The sequence below is a fragment of the Cryptomeria japonica genome, chromosome 5 (assembly GCF_030272615.1).
Source record: "Cryptomeria japonica chromosome 5, Sugi_1.0, whole genome shotgun sequence".
Classification (NCBI taxonomy): Eukaryota; Viridiplantae; Streptophyta; class Pinopsida; order Cupressales; family Cupressaceae; genus Cryptomeria; species Cryptomeria japonica.
In genome coordinates, this window is record NC_081409.1 from 448,452,435 (window position 1) to 448,472,086 (window position 19,652).

Genomic DNA, 19,652 nt, shown 5'->3' on the forward strand with positions numbered 1-19,652 from the left:
TACCTTAAATGATTTTGTGAGATTTTGTGAAAAGTTTGGTATCAAAAGACAATATTCAACTATTAGGACACCTCAACAAAATGGGGTGGTTGAGAGGAAGAATAGATCAGTTCAAGAGATGGCAAGAAGCATGATAAATGAATCCAAAGTAAGTGATTGTTTTTTGAAGGAGACAGTTCATACAGCTGTCTACATTCCGAATAGAGGTTTGATTCGAGCTAAGCACAACAAGTCACCATATGAATTTTGGAATGCTAAGACAGCATCTATTAAGCATTTTAAAATCTTTGGCAGCTCTTGTTACATTAAAAGAGATGAGGATAACTTAGGCAAATTTGATCCTAGAACTGATGAGGGTATTTTTCTAAGATATTCTTCAAAAAGTAAAGCCTATAAGTGTTTTAACAAGAGATTGCATAAGATAGTTGAGAGCACTAATGTGAAAATTCATGATATTGCTAACACTTATGAGAAATGCAAAGTTGTGACGATGATTTACAGAATGGAGAGGCTGAAAGTGCTGATCAGTCAACTTCTACTAGTGTGCAAGTTGGGACAGCAGGTAACAATGCTAGAAATACCCCTGAAAACAATCAAAGTGAAGGTGTTGGTAAACATTTTGAAGGTGGAACAGAAGACAATCAGTTTAGAACAGCAGATGTATCGGTTGGTCCTACACCTTCACATGATGGAAATAGATCTACAATTAGAACTTCTCTTAAGACCACTTCAAGATTTGTTGAAAAGAACCATCCCATCAATCAAATCTTACAAGAGGACAGACCTACAGCAACAAAGAGAAAAGTAAACTATTATGAAGATGATGATATTTCATTGCTCTCCATGATTGAACCTAAAACATTTGAAGAGGCAGCTGAAATCTTGGGTAGCAGCTATGAAAGAAGAGTTAGATCAGATGCAAAAGAATGAAACTTCGGAACTTGTCTCGAGGCCTAAGGACAAAAATGTGATCGGCACAAAGTGGATCTTCTGGAACAAGTTGAATGAGGATGGCCAAGTGGTGAGAAACAAGGTAAGGTTAGGGTGTGAAGGATATGCACAGGTTGAAGGTATAGATTTCGATGAAACCTTTGCACTTGTTGCTCGTTTAGAGGCAATTGGAATGTTTTTAGCTTTTGCCTCTTTTAAGGGTTTTAAAGTTTTTCAAATGGATGTTAAATCTACCTTCTTGAATGGACATTTGAATGAAGAAGTTTATGTAGAACAGCCTGATGGATTTGTGTTATCAGCAAATCAAGATTATGTATGCAAGCTGAAGAAGGGCTCTTTATGGCCTCAAACAAGCACCACGTGCTCAGTATGATAGGTTGGATTGTTATTTGTAACAGCAGGGTTTCAAAAGAGGCATACCGGACAGCAACATGTATGTTAAAAAGGAAGGTAAACATATGCTGATCGTAGTTGTTTATGTTGATGATTATCCCATTTTTTTAGTTAATTGCAGCTTTCTTTTAGTCATAGATGTCAAAGGGCGAGATGTATTGTTTTCTTGGTTTCAGGAGGTTGCAGAAGGAGATGGAGTTGTCGTCAATGACAAAGGGGGAGTTTGTTGGATTATTTGTCATTGATGTCAAAGGCTGTAGTTGTTTATGTTGATGATTATCCCATTTTTTTGGTTAATTGCAGCTTTCTTTTAGTCATAGATGTCAAAGGGCGAGATGTATTGTTTTCTTGGTTTCAGGAGGTTGCAGAAGGAGATGGAGTTGTCGTCAATGACAAAGGGGGAGTTTGTTGGATTATTTGTCATTGATGTCAAAGGCTTGTTTGAGTTTGATCATGAATTTTGGTTGAGCTTCATGTGTGCATGGTTGGTTAAGCTCCCTGTGTGTTTGGTTGCTTGCTAGAGCTACTTGGTTTCTTATGTACTTGAGTTGTGTGTATGCTTGCTTCAGCAGCTTGAGTGTCTGCATCAACAGCTTGTGTGCTTACCTGTCACTTTGTCAGCTGTTCTATCAGATTATTTGCTACATCATCATTTGGACTTCTAAAAGGTTCGAAGTTTTTTTTATGTGAATTGAATATCCTAAGTTAAGTGGCTTATTTATTGTGACGGCTCAATGTGAATCAAATATGAATTATCCTCCTCGGGTGTGCTGAGCATTAAGTTTTAGTTTGTTTGTTCTTTTGAAAAAACGTCTTGCTTGGTGGAGTCGTGGTGATCAATTTTTTCCTTAAAAAGGCCTATGTGTTTAATTGAGCATTGTGCCATGTATGTGGGCTGCATACCACGAAATTTGACTCATTCAAGATGCCTTACATTTTTGAAATGGTGGCTTCAGCTCAATAGAGTCTTTGTATTTATATAATGCCTATTTTTATGTTGGCGACACTATGGCTGGACGTTTTTTGGTTTGAGCCTTTGTTTCTGTAAGATTATGGTATGTGTGGCAACAGTTTTGTTTTCTCCGCAAGTGTGGGTGGAGGTTGTTTTTTTTTTTTCAAATATCATTGCATCTTTGGGTGTGCAAAAAGAGAGGGAAGATTTTAATAAGTTTTTTTTGAGTTGTGCGTGAGTGGTGACACGTTGGTGTATCATCTTTCCTTTTAGAAATAGCAGAGTCACGGTAGATTTTCTTTAGTGAAGCAGTTTTCGTGCCTGATAATGGAAGAGTCGAGTTTTTGAAGGAGATGCTGTTTCAGATTTAAAAACCTTTTAATGTGAAGATGGAGCCACCGTGAATGATGAGGAAGTTATTTTCTATAAGTTGTGCCTTGCTAAAAATTATTGAAGTTTTGGCAGGAACAAGAATCGTATTTATTGATTTTGTGCATGGCGAAATGGTTTTTTTTTTAAAGCTGCTGTAAATCTTGAGTCATGAAGAGTCGTTTATGAAGATATATTGCTTTGTTTTTGTTTTTTTTTAAAACATACAAGGGCCAGTTAGAATTTTGGGGTGGTGCTGTGGCGACTGCGAGGCGCAGAAAAGTATTATTGTTTGCGTAGTGCATTGAAGTTGGATGGATTATTGTGAGAAGTGAAGTTTTGCGGTGCTGTGAAAAAACAACTCCTCACATATGTATTGGGTTCCTAAGTTGATATTTTCTCATGATATATGTTTTGAATATCTGTTGTTCGTGTGGGTATGCTGAGCTATATATTTGATGCTATGTATTGTATTGATGTTTTTCTTGGACGGGAGTAAAGATGTTTGGATGCTAGCAGTTTTTGTTGATAATGATGGTTTTATTAAAATGATCGTAAATTGTGACTTGGGGTTGTATCTATTTGATGTTGTGTTATGAAATAGTCTTGAAGGCAAGCTATCCTGAGTTCTTTGAGATACAGATTGGTGAATGTTTAAGGGGTTGGAGCCTCTGTTATTCAAAGTTGGTGTTGTGAGGAGAGTTGGAGCTCTCTTTTGACTATTGCTTTGTAATCTGGGTTGGTGCCCATTTGAAGATAATAAAAATCTTTTGTTGTCGTGATTTTTACCCAAAAGGGTTTTCCACAAGATATCTGGTGTAATCGTCATTGTGGTTATTGTTGTTACAATTCTGTGTGATATTTTTAAAAAGGGGTTAAATTTTTGCAATACCGATTCACTCCCCTCCCACCCACCCCTCTCAGTATTGTGTGTGTGCTTCTTATACAATTTGCTGAATCACTTTAGTATTATTTTCCTACACAAAGAATGGACTTGAGAAAAATACCACCTCTTCCATCCCTTTGGCGGCAAACAAGCATAACAAATCTAGTAGAAAGGGAGAAGCATCTACAAAGCTTTTTGAAGATGTCAAGGGCAAAATTAGATATCCTATAGTTGTTCTTGAAATCATGGTGCAAGAGAAGAGAACATATCGACCTTGAACTTAGACAAGGCAGTTATAACCAAATGTTTTCCTCTGGTACGATAGAATATGTTTCTAGGTGTTGCAATGAAAGCACTAGAGAGATGAAGGCAAAAGATGGACAAACAATTTTCTAGTTAGACAGGAATTCCATCAAGGTGTTGGAACTGAGGCTAGAAGCTGATGCAGTAATAAAATTAAAGAATTTGGCCTTGAGTATAAAAGAAGCATGAATATCTCTAGAGGAACAAAGTTTTTATTTCACAAACATCTCCTTGGTCATTGGGAAGGAAAATCCTCTTGACAATATTATTCCTTCTATGGAGGTTGAATCATTAGATGACGAGAACTTATATCCATATTTCTAGGAGGCTCATCAATCTTTCTATCAAGATATAGGGCGATACATTGATTTGAGCATATTTGAAGCATCTTTTGCTTATCTATGCAATAACTATCACCCTCAATGTAACAATTTTGGCAAGTATATTTCCAAGGAGATCCTTAAATAATTGGTTAAATTCAAGAAAATGAATCCTCATAAGAAGTTTAGGAGGTACTTAGGCCTGCTAATGGGATTTTGAGGGCTAATCTTCAAAGAAAGGGTGCCATAAGGCAGGAGTGGGATCCGCCAGACAAGGGGTGGACTAAGGTCAACTTTGATCGTGCCTCAAGGGGAAATCTCGGGGCCTCTGGAGTTGGTGTCATAGCTCGAGACGAATGTGGCAACACTATAGCCATTGGGGCTAAAAGGTTGGTGGATGGTTCGAACAATGAAGCCGAGTGCCAAGCGGCTATTGAGGCCATCCTTATGGCTAAGAAACTGGGAGTGAAAAAACTCCATTTGGAAGGAGACTCTCAGATTGTGGTGAATGGGATAGTAAGAAGAATGAAACTTCTTCTTTGTGGGTTCGAAGATTTTAAGGTGTCACATGTTCTCAGAGAAGCAAATACAGAGGCTAACAAGCTTTCCAATGTGGGAGCAAATGGTTCTTTGGAAAGCAACTTTTGTTTTTTTGAGGACCTTCGTAACGTATGGCCTCAAGACTTAAGTTGATTTGCTTATATTGGGGAAAGAGAACCCGAGTTGTTTTGTTTTTTTGAGCCTGTGTGGTTTGATTTTGACACTGGATTTGTGGGAAGTAATGTCCCTCGTGGAGTGTGATCTACGATCATGTAGCAAGTTGTATTGGCGGCGTCGGAGCAATGATGGAGAAGATCGGCGAGCCGTTCTGGTGATGATGCTTGGTTTGAGGTGCTATGTGGGAAGTAATTATGTCTTGGGGTGGCACTGGCTATTTTAGGGCCTTGGTTTTTGGTTTCCTGGCAGTTTACAATTATTGGCCTTGGCTTTGATTGTGTGCGCAGGTTTTTGGACGAGGGCGAGAGGCGGGATGGAGGCCAATTTTTCTTTGTCGACTAACGGTCAGATGCTAGCATTTCGCGGCTCAATTTCGTGCAATAGGCTGTTGAATGTGTTCAAGGTTGATGGGGAGGTGTTTTGGAGAGCAGTACGGTTGATGGTTGGGGAGGAATTCCTAGAGTCTGATTGTCGTCCTCGAACTAATCTGGACATCTCGTCGTTGTTTGTTGCGTTCGCCTTGACGGTGGGTGGGTCGACAGAGGAGGTGTAGAGGATAGCGTCCTTGGTGCTGCGACCTAAATGGTCGGGCGGGTTGGAAGATGTAGTGGCTCGTGCAGTTGTTGGCACTGGTTTGAAGATGTTGAAAGAACCATGGCCGAGGATTGGGGTGGAAATGGGGGGGCTGCAACCATTCGTGATTTGGTCGGCTTCACGACCTGTGGATTTCCAGCTTGAGGATGCAAGAAAGGGGTGGAGGGATGTTGTGCAATTTGTGCGAGCAATGGGCTCGACAGAATGAGCAAAAATTCGGGGGAAGAAGACCACAATCAAGTCGGAAGCACCTTTGGGTGATGATGGGAGGCCACTGATACGCCATCAGATCCCTCGGAAGCAGGCGAAGGTGGTGGAGCGCAGCTTACTTAGTGGTGGCAGGCCGGGAACCATGCCAGGTGGTGGGCGGGAGACTCATGTGGCAGGCCCCAATCAAGGAATTCCGAATTTCTCAAGGGAAGAGGCCCTGGGATGGTTTCGTTAGGCAGGTCCCTTGGGTTTGTCGGGTTTTGGGTAGGGAAGTGTGGTTGTTTGGTTAGTTTTTTGAAGTGTTTGGACTCGTAGGTCCAGTGTCTATATCGGGTTCTGTTGGTTTTGTAGGGGCAAGACCCCATGTAGTGGTGGGTTGTTCAACAGCTATATGGTTGTAATCTTTCCTTTTTAAGCAATATATTATCCTGGTTATCGATCAAAAAAAAAGAAGTTTAGGAGGTACTCACTCCTTTGTTATATATTCTTGTATTTTATGATGGTTGAGTGGTCTCACTTATTGGGAATTAAATTAATATTCCCTCAAAAATCCAAAGGACAAATAAAGTGGGTGCAACTGTGGTCACTACACACAAACAAGCACCACGATTTTGCTTCATAGAATACATTTTTCAAACAAAAGAACCTCATCATATTAGATAGAAATCAAAGTGTACATATTTGATTGGGTCGATCCTGAAAACTATTAGTCCAAGTGTAGGCAATATAGAGAGAAGGATACATAGTAAAATTCATTGGGGCAAATCAGTATCTAGAATGTTTTTCAGATCCTCTTCAAGCTTGGTCGACCACAACTGAGGGGGCAGACCATAACAAATAAGGTTAGAGTTTTCAAGAGCCCAATTCACAAGACCATCCATTACTTTATTGTGTTCTCCGGGAACATGGCTGAAGTGAACCTCCTGAAACTTGTCCTGCATCTTCCCCAACTCTTGCTATTTGCCAATTTTCAGTATGGAATCAATTAAGATCAAATAACAAGCTGATAATTACCTTTGAGTCACAGCTTTGATCTCCACTAATTATCGGTTATATTTCCCAATTTTTCAGCAAAGAAGAAGGCTACAGATTTATCTGAATGCCTACCAATGCCTCCCATACTAGCCTGACCCAGATTACCCTTCAAGGCACTGTCCACGTTCAACTTACACCCCCAATACTTAGGAGGACATGAGCTGATCATTTTCGAGACTGAATTTTCTGAATGCCTTAAGTGTTGAAGGAACAGGTATCATCAGGGATAGAGTCTGCCAAGAGTTCTTGTGGATGATTTTGTTGTAAAACTTAATGAGTTCAAGAGGTTTGCTTGGCTACATAATTATAAAAGGAAACAAACCCAATCGGCAACAAAAGAAAAAGCCATTGAATCATAAGAAGAAAAAGACACCATAGAAAGTAGTTGGGCTCCCCTATTGTTAAAAATTGAAGTTGAGAACATAACTTCAGAAGAGAAGAGAGCCATAGTTAGAACCAACAAGTGCTTGCTGCTTCCAGGATGGGATATTGCCCAAGCCATGGCATTAGACACCATGATAAAGAAAGGGGGCATTTATGACTTTTTTAAAAATCAAATGGACGTGGCCAAGTCTAATTCTGACTCTGCCTTTGACCCAGACATGCAAAGTTCGGCTATATGAGCAGTGGCTCCTTTTCATTGATGATTAAAAGAGTTGGGGATGTATCAGCAGTTGAGGCTGCTCAAATGGCAGTGCAAACTTCCTAATTCAAATAGGCAACAGCTCAGAATCTGGCTGAAGAGAATTAGAAGCTGGAAGAAGAAAACATAAGGATAAAAAATGAACTGCTCAACTTGAGAGTATCAAAAACAAAAGGTACAAGTGGAAGCCCCTGTATAGATGGCCTGTCCTCCAATCCCTATGTTGCAAATTGTACTATGATCTCTTGAAGGGAAGGAAGTGATAGGAAGAAAGATAAAAAAAAAATAGAAGCCCTGTTACATGAAGCCCGTAATGAGAGAGATAAAAGAGTTGAAAAGCATAGCAAGACACACAACAACGTACAGAAGATAAAAGACAAGTGCATGCCTGGAGCAACCCAACTAAGGAAAGTGTACATTGATTTAATTAAAAACAAAGAAGACAAAAGTAAAGTCTTTTCTTTCATGTCGAATTTTTGTTTTCTTTTGAAAAACAGAGAGCACTTTGATTTTGTTTTTTTTGTGTTTTTGAAGAAGTTTGACGTGGGCAAAGCTTTTAAAGCAGACTTCGAAAGCTTTTTTGCTTTCACAGGTTGCTTTAAAGATTTGCGGTTGCTTGCAGCCCATGCCCATACTGCCATGCATCAACTAAATCCTACACACTACCCTGCTCCTGCTTGTAGTGCCACAAGAAAGGAATTGCAGCCTGAACATACTCCATGCAACCCCTTATCTGCCTGCGGTGCACACTCTCTGTGGCATTCAAAAACAAAACCTTACACACCCATGTATGCAACTTTCAAGCCTGCAAATGCAACCCTTCAACAATAAAAAATTCAACACTATAACTTCAATGCATAATTTTCTGTCCGGTAATACACAGGAGCAACTTGAATATCATTTGCACAAATAAATCTGCTAATTCAAACAAACACTGCCAAAATACTCGACTGATGACAGATTGCTGCCCAACATAAATGAACTCTAATTGTGACCTTTGAAGTGCCACGAGAACCAAAGGTAGGTGTTGATGTGTTTTTTATGCACAAAACATTTCAGAATAAAATACCAAGGTAATTTACTCTCTCTTGAACAAAATCACCTCAGATGCTAAGAATGAGATCAACTAAAATGATTCCAAGGTTTCTACATGTCAGGTCTTGACGAGTGGATAAGTTCAGTGGTTGATGTGAATTGCTGTGTTTCACTTTGGGGACTTACGCAAATGTTTGGATTATCATGAATGATGCGGAATAGGTGTGCTGACAACTTAAGATTTATCAATAAGGCTCTGGATTTACTTCTTACTAAAAAAAGGGGGAAAAAGAATAGGGTTCAGGAAATCTATTCTAAAACTAGGAATGTAGGAAATGATGAATGGATCTAATGGAATCAAACCAGGCAAGGTCTCACAATCAGGTATTGACACAAGCTTAGTGCAATCACCTAAGGTATACTTAATGACTTTCAGACTATTACCATCAAACGTAGACACCATCCAAGTTGATGCTTGTCAACGGACGCATAATAGTTTAAGTTATGCTTACTCAAACTCCAGTTGACCACACAAGGTGCACTTACCAGCGGCAAGAGGCTAGTGGTATGGATTAAAGATTCCACACAAATGAATTCAACAAATCTTCCACTCAATCTAACATACATGATAATAAATTCTAATCTAACTTGGAGGAATTGAGAACCATGAATGCAAATACAACACTTGAAGAGCAAAATCACCAACAATTGAACAATGATTAGGATTCAAATAGCTGTAGCATATACCAACAATTCTACAAAAACTCTCTCTTACAAATGCGAGACAATGGGGCATATATAGAGTCTCTTACAAAATGGATGGCCCAGATTGATCTAAGATCAACGGTCGAGATCATGCCAACAAAACCCTAGAATTGCCCTAATTAGGGTTACATTAAAAATGGTGCCACCAACATATGGCCCAATAGAAAGATACCTAATCATCATATAGGGAATCTTCTAAAAGATTCCTTCTTGCATCTCTCTCTCCCCTAGCATACTCCAAGAATCTAGCCAATACTGAATCTAACTCCTCCATGGAAATGCTAGGCAAGGTATCCTGTTGTAAATCAATCACATCCAATGAATCCGAGCAAGCATTCAAAGTGTTATCCCATTCTGGCATGAGCTTCTGCGAATTATGAACATGAATCAACAAAGAGACCAAGTCATCTATTTGAATCTTCTTCAAAGAGTCCAACTGACAAAAATACATGAATTTCATCTTGTCTCTTAATTCGGCTAAGTGTAAACCACTAGCATCACTAACATCAACACCCAATAATTCCTCAATCGAGGCAAGGATTTTCATCTGAATGTCCTGAATTAATCCTTCCATCTCCATACAACTCGATTGGGCGTTCTCATAAGCTGATTTCTTCAAGGCTAGTGCACAATACCAGCCATGGAAATTATATATGTCTCCACTGTGCACAATTTTCTCATTGACCAAGGTGGAATTAGGAACCTTCTTTAATGCCAGGAGGCGTGGAATAGTCTTCTCTTGGATAGGCCAGAATTCCTCCCAAACTCCCTCCAAATACTGGATTCTGAATACAAGCGTTGTTGTTTTATCATATGCTTGGACAAATTGAGCAAGGAAATCATCTGCCTGCTTCCTTGTGCTTTCAGTCCACTTTTCCACCTTTGAGTGTGTACCTCTCGCTACCTCGCAGTGTGAATGTATTCCATGATCGACTGCAATAGGGGAAATAAGGGTGGGATTCTCACGCCTTGTCCCTGCAATATACTCTCTGAGTCTAATATTTTCTTCTTTGTACCTTTCATTCTCCGCAATCGCTGTGTCTAACTTTGCATTGATTGCTTGGAGGTTATCACCAATCTCCTGGAATTCCTGCCCTGCAGATGGACGACCAAGGGCGACTGAAGTGATCTGGAAATCCATGGGAGTAGCAGTGTCTGTTGTCACGCCGGCTCTAGGAACAGCAATCTGCGCAATCCGCATTCCTGTCTCATCTCTAGCAATGTGCGACAAAATCTCCGCTCTCTTGGGCTCCTTCTTCTTAGCACTCCTAGCTAGGTAGTCATCAATATCATCAATAGGCTGTACCTCTATCATTTGTTTACTTTTTTCCATACTCTTCTTCAACCATTCAGGAATAGCGGTCATCTCCATACCATCATCGAGACATATTTCTCAATCAAGGTCCTTCAGTGCCGAGATAACTTCATCATTATCATCAGGATTATTCCTGGTCCAATCATATACATCTTTTCCCAAACTAACTTCCAAAAGGATGGTAGGGGATCCCGGCTGGTCATCATTCTCATCAGGAGGTGCAGATGTCACTATGGCATGAAATTCTTGAGTATTCTCTAGTAATATCACTGTGTTGGAACACTGCTGAGTCTCCTTATTTTGTTCTGTTACTTCAATCACTTCGATTGATGAGACACTAGGAGGGGGTGAAGGAAGGATAAGTGGAGGAATGATAGTCTTTTGTTTCTTCTTCACATCCTCAATCTTCTTCCCTCTAGCCTTGACTTCTCCTGGCATGTTCTTCCTTCTCTTGGGAGCTTGACTCTCTTCGTCTGCATGAATCCTAACATCACTGACAGTCCTCTGATCATCCTCGGAAGTAGACTCTTCCAGCTTCATCCTTTCATAAGTAAAGGGAACACCCATGTCAATTAATCTGTTCATCTACATATCTACCCATGTGCGGGAGAAATTCAAAACCTCTCTCATCAATACATTTAGGTCAATCTCTTCTGACTCTGACCAATTTGGCAATAGGATTGCCTTCTTCATTTCATTCTCATAATGTGGGTGTGTATGATCTCTATCATCTAATACCTGATCAAGAATGAGGAAAAGTCCACACTTCCTCATGAAATCCACTGACATTCTGGACCACATTCTTCTCTTCACTGCTTGTTTGTCCATTAAGTTAGCCCAATAATCTTCTATGTCAACCTTATGAGTGAACTTCTCTCCTCTGATCCTTCCGACCTTCTTGTCTGGATCGAATCTTTCTCTTTTTTTGTACGTTGCAAATCTGTAGAATGCAATCTCCTCACCTGCAGTGCTGGCAGCTATGGCAGATTGGCAGACCTCTGACGTCTTCCCAACTGAAATAGGGAATGTCATTCCTGTCCTGTGCTTCTCTCTCTGGATAACATCGAACTCTAGAAGCTGTCTTACCACTTCCAACAATATCATTCTGTCAGTCGGATACCTAGGAAGTCTGTAGGGTTCAGATTGAAACCCATGAATCTTGAGGTAGGTGAAAGTAGGGAACTGTATATACCACGATCCGTATTTCTCTATTAACTCTGTTGCCTCCTTGGACAATCTTCTGTGGATTCCGCCCTGCAGCATCCGCGTGATGTACATAGTGAATGCATCATTCACTCTCTTATAATCTTCAATTCTGTGCATACTCAATTGGGGGTAGCATTCATAACTCTTAAACTGTCCTTGCCCATTCCCGACTTCACCTTTGCATATTAGTCCTCTGTATGAAACAAATCGTGCAAGCAGGTACACCAGGTAAGAAGTCATGGCAAATGACTTGGACCGCTGTACATTCCTCAACTGGAAATCCAGGTTGTCACTTATGATCTTGGACCAATTCACTAGCGTTCCTCTAAGACAATCCTGGATGAAGTAGAACATCCATCCATGAAATATTGCTCCCTGCGGCATTCCCATCACTCTATTGAGTAGGAATATCAAATCACTATATTCCTCCTTAAAATCTACGCACATAAGTGTCTTGGGAGCCTTGGAATGATGATTCCTAAGTTCAATCATCCACTCTTTATTAATTAAACTCTTGCATACACCCATCTTCTTTGTGTATCTGTCTGCATAATCTTCCTTGGTCACATCCTTCATGTCTGTACTGCGTGGAATTCCGAATACCTCAGCAAGGTAGGCGATGACAACACTCTTGGGACTCTTGATCATTCTTGTGAGCGGATCGTAACATCGTGCACACTCCAGGATCAACTCACTGCACTGTATGGATTGTTGAAACCATGCGGCATGGAAAATGCCACTCTTCATAATATTCGCATATGCTGGAGAAGGAACCTGATCTCTGGATCCGAACATCCGACGCTGCATTTGGTCGAAGTCTAGGAAATGCATGTTTGTATCAGTGATCTCCTTCCATCTGGATGAAATCTTAAACTCTGGATAAAATCCAGTCTTCAGCAGCTCTTTCCTTTCCTTGTATCCTGACTTTGACATCGCACCTGTACGAAGCTGGAAGTTAGTCCTAGGATAAAAATAAATACTTGTAATAAAATTCCTGACTTTCTAGAGATGTAGCTAGTTTAGAGCATGGAGTCAGGAAAATGATCCATACACTTGGTAAATTTTAGCAATTACGTTCAACGTGTGACAACACTAAGGCATGGAAGCCTTCCATAAAATTCATTTATACCTCCTTAGAAAATATGCAAGCAAAGAATGCAAAGGAGTATACCAGATAAGTGGTGACTAAGGAAAAGTGTGAAAGGTTGTGTTTTCACACCATGAATGTCTAAAGACACCTTCCGCAGTCAACAATGGAGGTCAAAATTCTGAAGACAACCTGAAAATTCAGACTTTCAAAACATGTAATCTTCAAAATGTGCATAAAATCAATAAAAATCAGTTTTATTGATGAAAACAATCATTTTCTGGAATGTAAGTATGGCTGGTAAAATTTAGTTTTCTGAGGACAAGTCTGAAAATCGAACACTTCAGACTTACCAGCACCTTGCAAAGTGGTTTAAATCCCTGAAAATGATGAAAAATTGCTAAAGAAACAGCCCAAGCAAATTCGCCAAAATTGGTTAGGTGGCTGGAAATGAAAATTTCTGAGGACAACCGCCTAACAATGGAGTTTCAGACCTGCAACAGCGATAAAATGGTCTAAAAAGTGCACAGAAAACTCCATAAAACACCTCCAAATGCTAAATGTTTAAGTTGGAATTAGCTGAGCAATAAAAACTTAAGTCTGAAAATTAATGGCAGCCATTAATGGAGGTCAAGATCTGAAGCAAACCTCAGATTTGAAGCGAATCAGCAGGCTGGAAATGATGGTAGCCACCAAACATGCATGAAAATCATCAAAATATGGCACCAAAACACCTCCCAAGCAAAATCGAAATTTTCCCAAGTCTAGCGCCAAAAATGGAATTCTGAAAAATTGTTGCCAATGGTAGCTTAGATCTGCAGCAATGGAGGATGGCAACAATCTGGAAAAATCGCCCAAGTTGGGGTTGAATACGCCAAACACAAAAAATCGCCTTCCTTAGCAAAAAATCGAAATTTTCAAAATTCTGAAAATTGTTGTTAATGGCAGCAATCTGCAGCAATCAAGGTCTGAACAGCAGCAAAAATGGTGGAGGAAAAATCGCCCAAGTCTCCAATCATGAATTTGCCAATTTTTACCAAAAATTGCTAAATTTGGAAAAATCGCCAAACTTAGCAAAAATCGAAAATCTGAAACTAGTCTTTAATGGCAGCCAAGGAGGAAATAAATCAGCAAGCTGGAAAAAATGGAGAAAAATAAATCCTCAATCCCACACTTCACAAAAACGCCTTGCTAAAAAATTCGCCCAACTTGGAGAAAATCACTCTCATGGAGACACCTGGCAGAAATAATAATAAAATAATGCTAAAGTTCCTCTCATATACTTGCTTTCACCTCCAGCTTTTACCACACAAGCAATGTGGGATAAAAAACACTTGTATAAATACTTGCTTGGTGAAACCCTAACTTGCTTCTAGAAGGTTTAAACATTTAATAATTATTGCAAGTTATTAAATTTGCTTTTAAATTTTAAATAATCATTTAATAATTATTTAAAAGCAATCAAAATGGGGCTTATTTATTAAAATATTCCAATTTAAATCCAAAATAAAGCCTCCAGGGGAGAATCGCTATAGGTTGGGATTAAAAAATCCCTTTTAAAAAATCACTTAAGTGTCAAAATTTGCCCCATAGGGGAAATTTGACCCATGCTTGGACAAAAATCCATACTCAATTTCATCAAAATGCACATAAAAGCCATCCCAGGGGAAAATCAATATGAATTTGGACAAAAATCCAGACAAAAATGCACTCATTTTGCAAAAATCACCCCCCAGGGGAAATTCGATGGGTGTCTGGACAAAAATCCACACTCAAAACTCACTTGATTTGGAAAAAATACCTCCCTGGTGGAAATTCGACCTCAGTCTGGATGAAAATCCGGACTCAAAATCCTTACAAAAATGCTCAGGGGAAAATCGACCCAGGCATGGAATTATCCTTGCACTCCAGTCCGCACTCCAGTTCGCACTCCCAGGGGAAATTCGATGGCAGTCTGGATAAATCCTGACACTTAGCCAAATTTTAGCATCTCCAGGGGAAATTCGACCCAGGTGTGGATAAACAGTGGGGGAAATTAGTGGCCAATATGGATTCCAGGGGAAACCCATGTGTAGTATGGATTTTGAGCGGGGGAATGGGTTGGGTAGTCTGGAATGTGAGGGGAAAATCACCTCTAGCATGGATTTTGACCCTTTAACCCTTGGAATATGAATTTCCCTTAGGATTTTATCATTTTAACCACTCAAAATCACTCAACGACTTTAAATTTAACTGGACTTAGACTAATTTTCCAAAAATATGAGCGAAACGCTAGGAAAATGTTGGAATAAAGTGCGAAACCAACTTAAATATTACCTTAGGAGCGAGAAAACAACTCCAAAAGGTCTGTGAATACCTTGGCACTTTAAAATCATTGATGCGCGTGTTTAAAAACACGTTAACGTTCAATAGGTCTAACACTTAGCAAAACTTAGGATCATTAAAATATCATCTTTTGCAACTTGATCCTAACACTTCAAAACCCTAGACGACACTAGGCATGATCAAAGCTCTGAGACTCGGGCACGGGAAACGCAAAATTGTCCACTAAGCAGCCAAAACCCTAACCTAACAACGCAAGAAGCTGGAAAAGAGGGGGTCCCCGTTAGCAATGGGGCGATGTGTGAAAAGGTCACAACAGGAGGAAACAAAATAAAAAAAATAAAAACCTCATATAGATTTGAACAAAAACTCTAAACCCACTGAACAAAACCAGATCCAAATATCTGCAAACCAGATCCAACCAAACTCAGGAACTTGCACAGAAAGAGAATCTCGGATGAAAACATCAACCAAGACCAATGCCAAACAACTCAAAAATATGCAAAATTTCTGATGAACCAACCCTTGCAATATCACCATGCTAAAAATTAACATAGAACATAAACTCTGCTTTCACTCTTCAACCTAAAAATCTGATACCATGATAGGAATAACACTTAAAATAGGATATGCATAATTGAAGGAAAGGAGAGAAAAAACAGACACATGAAGTAAAACTAGTACGTTCGAAAATGTTTACTTCATTTATTCACTGTCTAAATTCTCAGTGTTCACAGTATTTTTACATTATACAACTGACTTCTTTAGAAACAATCACTAAACCAGTGACCTATGAGGCACAGTCCATGTGGGATGAATCCACAATAAATACAAGAATATTTTCCCATTACAACATCACGTGACTGCATGCGGGATAAATTCACACAATGCAACACTAATATTCTAACAAAAACCTTGCCAACACTGCCTTATCACATGTCAGCAAGAGAAAACTGTGATACTTTAACCTTTAGCACTGCAAAACAAGTGTAACCTTTTGCAGTAGATCCAAAAATTAGTAGACCCTTTGCAAGACCTCTACAAATCCGTTATATTCAAAAGCACTTGGATTATCAAAGGTCATGGGGAAAAAAATTCTGGCAAGCTAAGAGACTTGATGCAATTTATTTGTAGGTTTTAAAAAGGAAGTCCACTCTTTACAAATGGCTACAAAAGAAGAGATGCTTTCTCTCCTTGCCTATGTGGCAAGAAGATCTCTTAGGCACAAGCCCACGTATTTTCTTCATTGATGACATTTATGTTGCATAGATCACATAAGAAAGGAATAAATCTACCCAAATACAAGTGTCAAGAATTGTTTATCTAGCCATACAGTTTCAGTAGCCTTCAAGCGCATCATAATGTCTTCTGTTTTGAGTTCCTGCACCAGTGCCAAAGGATTCATAAGTACAGTTTCTCACATTTTCAAACTAATAGTCAATTATTCATTCACACAAACATGAAATATGAAGCTGTGGCATGTGCTTATAGGTAGAAAGATGATATATATAATTAGTTTTAATGTTGTCAAAACTACAATGCATGAGCTAATTTGCTACAGTGAAACCTCCAAACCCTAACTTGCACAAATAAAATTTGGTTCTATTGGGGTGGTTCTGGCCTCCTCTCCAACTCTTCCTATAATATTAGAATACCTCAAAAAGATGCTAAAGCCTGAAAGTAAAGCATTCACCAACCAATGTTCCAAATATAAAAGTACATACAACTCACAAAGGTGGGCATACATCTCACAAAAGTATACGTCCATATATGAAAGTTCACAGAAGAAGAGCGTTAGATTGAAGATCAACTAATTGGATACTGTTTTGGGAAGCCCTGCACTTGTTTGTACTTTTTTTGTTTGTAATTCAGGACTAAAGTCTATTTCTGATTGTAATCCCTCGTGGCAAAAACTATGGATGTGTTTCAGACTGTGAATCAATAAAGTTATTATTCTACATATTGCTTTACATTTAAAATCTGTTGTGTGAAACTGTGAGTGTTTTGGATTAGGCTGCATGGTGGATAATTCTTAATTGGATCCTCCATCCATGACTGCCCATAATAAATGCTCAAACCTGCTCAACTACACATGCCCCAATTATAAAAGGAAAGCTTTGTCCCAGTGCAGATGGGTATTAGATACAAGTGTGCACATCTAATATATCTCCCATCTGCCTTCGCTCACATAGAACCCACAAATGCATGATAAGCCCACAAGCCACGATTATATCAAAAATATTATCATATTATGGTGGAATTTAGCCCAACAAGAGTTACAGACATTTTTCTACATCATAAATAGTTCTGCCATCAAAAGCGTGGCACCTACATTCAGGTGCACTTTTCTGCCTGACCGAATGCCCCTTTTATCATGTTCTATGTTTGTTTGATGGACAAAAAGTTCTGAATAGTTAATTTCTATGGCGATTTTAGAACAGACCTGTATAGCTGTTTCCAAATGTAAATCATCTCCATGATGCCCCAGGGAGAATAACATTAAATGCTGGCATCTCTTTGTTGTTGCGGAAAAATCAGAAGACATTCCCTTGGTTTTTTAATGCATCAGATCCAACTATGGGGTCCTTCTATGCTATAAGTTGACAAATATTTGTCTGATTGGAGTTGCTCTCCTGTGCTAATAGTTCTGCCATCAACTATGACAGTACTGGAATGGGATGTATAAAAAAATAGTTTGGTATACTATGGTGGTGTCGTAGGGATAGTATAGTGATACCATAATATAGGATGGCATTCCCAACAATGCACGCATGCACTATTCTAAAACATGCATTTAGAGTCTTAAGGACGCATCATAAAAATCAAGCAAACTATTACAAAGGCATAAATATTTCATAAGATTCAACTAGAATATGTTACAATATATCATATAATGTTTAATGTACCTAGGAAAATGATACTTGTTATCATCATGTAAATTTTTTATTGAGTAGCCAACTTGTAACACACATATCTCATCTTCAGATATGATGGGCTCTATGGATATCATTAGTAATGTCTCTAATGTACTGGTGGAGTAAGTATTATTTGGCATAAGTCGGCCTAACATGTATGAGATTGGTAGAGAATTTAACCAAACCATAGGATTATTATGGGACAAACTATAAACAAGGCATCTATTGTTGTAAGGGATCCCGAAAAGTTATTGAATTATATTTGGATTCTCCTAGCAAGTATATTTGGAGTGATCACCTAAAAGGGCATTTTATAATCTCAAGTATCTTGAATATTAAGAATCTAAGATGCATTGATAATTGTCACAGCTCTTACAATGTGTGTTCTATTTTTTTTTTGTTATATTTCTCAATACTTTCTACAATCTTATGTTTGCATATTACCAAACAATGTCAGAACAGTGATTAGGCCAAAGTCAGAGAACTTCTTTACAAAAATGAATTTATTTTACTGGAAACCTTTAGAAAAAACACCTAACTTGCAGACCATTATTTTTTTAGCAATGATTACAAACTGCAAATTATCTGATGCCAATAGAAATAGGATTTTGTGAGATTTCCAGAAAGTGATCACAGTTAAGAATCCAAGTCATATTAAAAGTTTTATGACCTCCAAAAGTTGGCCTTCCAAACCTGCAGAACTGTGTTTTGTCTGTTATAACAGAGACTAAAAGGAGGAAAAACTGTAACTTGCAATACAAATAAGTGAAACCGAGTGTTGTGTTTAACATTGTGAAGGAATTTTCGTACCTACTAGCCTACAAAGTAGTTATATCCAGAATTTTTGGAGGAAAAGGGAACTTATGTAGGTGCATTTTCTAGAAAAAAAGAAAAGCATAATTTCAAAAGTAATTTCTTTTCGAGATCGGTTCTCCTTAATTTCGCAAGTTTGACCAATTGGCATAGAATCATTATGGCTAGTAAGTGATGAACCAACATTCTTGAAAAGTCAGAAAAGAAATCAAAATAAGTGGACGAGGAAGAAAAAGCAACAAGATGATGGAGAAGCAATCATCTTTCAAGGAACAAAACAAGAAATTGTTTATCAGACAAGAAGGAAATAGGTACAAGCAGTCTGTTTGCAACCAGAAAAAGTAACAAGATGATGAAGGAGAAGCAATTAGCTATCAAAGAACAAAACAAGAAATTATTTATCAGAAGAGAAGGAAATAGGTACAAGTAATCTGTTTGCAACCAGAAAAAGCAACAAGATGATGAAGGAGAAGCAATTATCTATCAACAAATACAACAAGAAATTGTTTATAAGAAGAGAAGGAAATAAATACAAATAATCTGTTTGAAACCAAGGAAGCTTCAGTATTGTATAATTTCATCAAAATTGTTTTGACAAAGTGGTTACACGTTTAATCAAAGTACTTGGAGAAAGCACATGTATATGGTGAGAAAGTTCAACTTTTGAAAATTTGGAGGCTAGTATGGATATTTCTGTTTAACAGTTCAATTTTTGTGGTGTACCTTGGAAACTCCATACATACAACAACAAAACTATTCTGCAGAAATAAAATAGATATCACACAACACAAAATATGTTTGTGGGCAAAGATGACCAAGTA

At 38.6% G+C, this 19,652-nt stretch overlaps 1 protein-coding gene across 6 annotated transcripts in view; it reads right to left on the minus strand.

Moving 5' to 3' along the window:
- The window catches only part of LOC131060721 (uncharacterized), a 96,179-nt gene that overhangs the window by 10,875 nt on the left and 65,652 nt on the right, over positions 1–19,652 (minus strand). For 3 of the 6 annotated variants that reach the window (XM_057994097.2, XM_057994060.2, XM_057994069.2), the window contains one exon: positions 16,437–16,484. The exons of 2 other annotated variants lie outside the window; for them this stretch is intronic. In XM_057994097.2, coding sequence (XP_057850080.1) covers positions 16,437–16,484 — 48 coding nt within the window. Of the gene's footprint in view, positions 1–16,398; positions 16,485–19,652 lie in introns of all 6 variants that reach the window. One more of the 6 variants, XM_057994079.2, reaches the window with a different exon arrangement.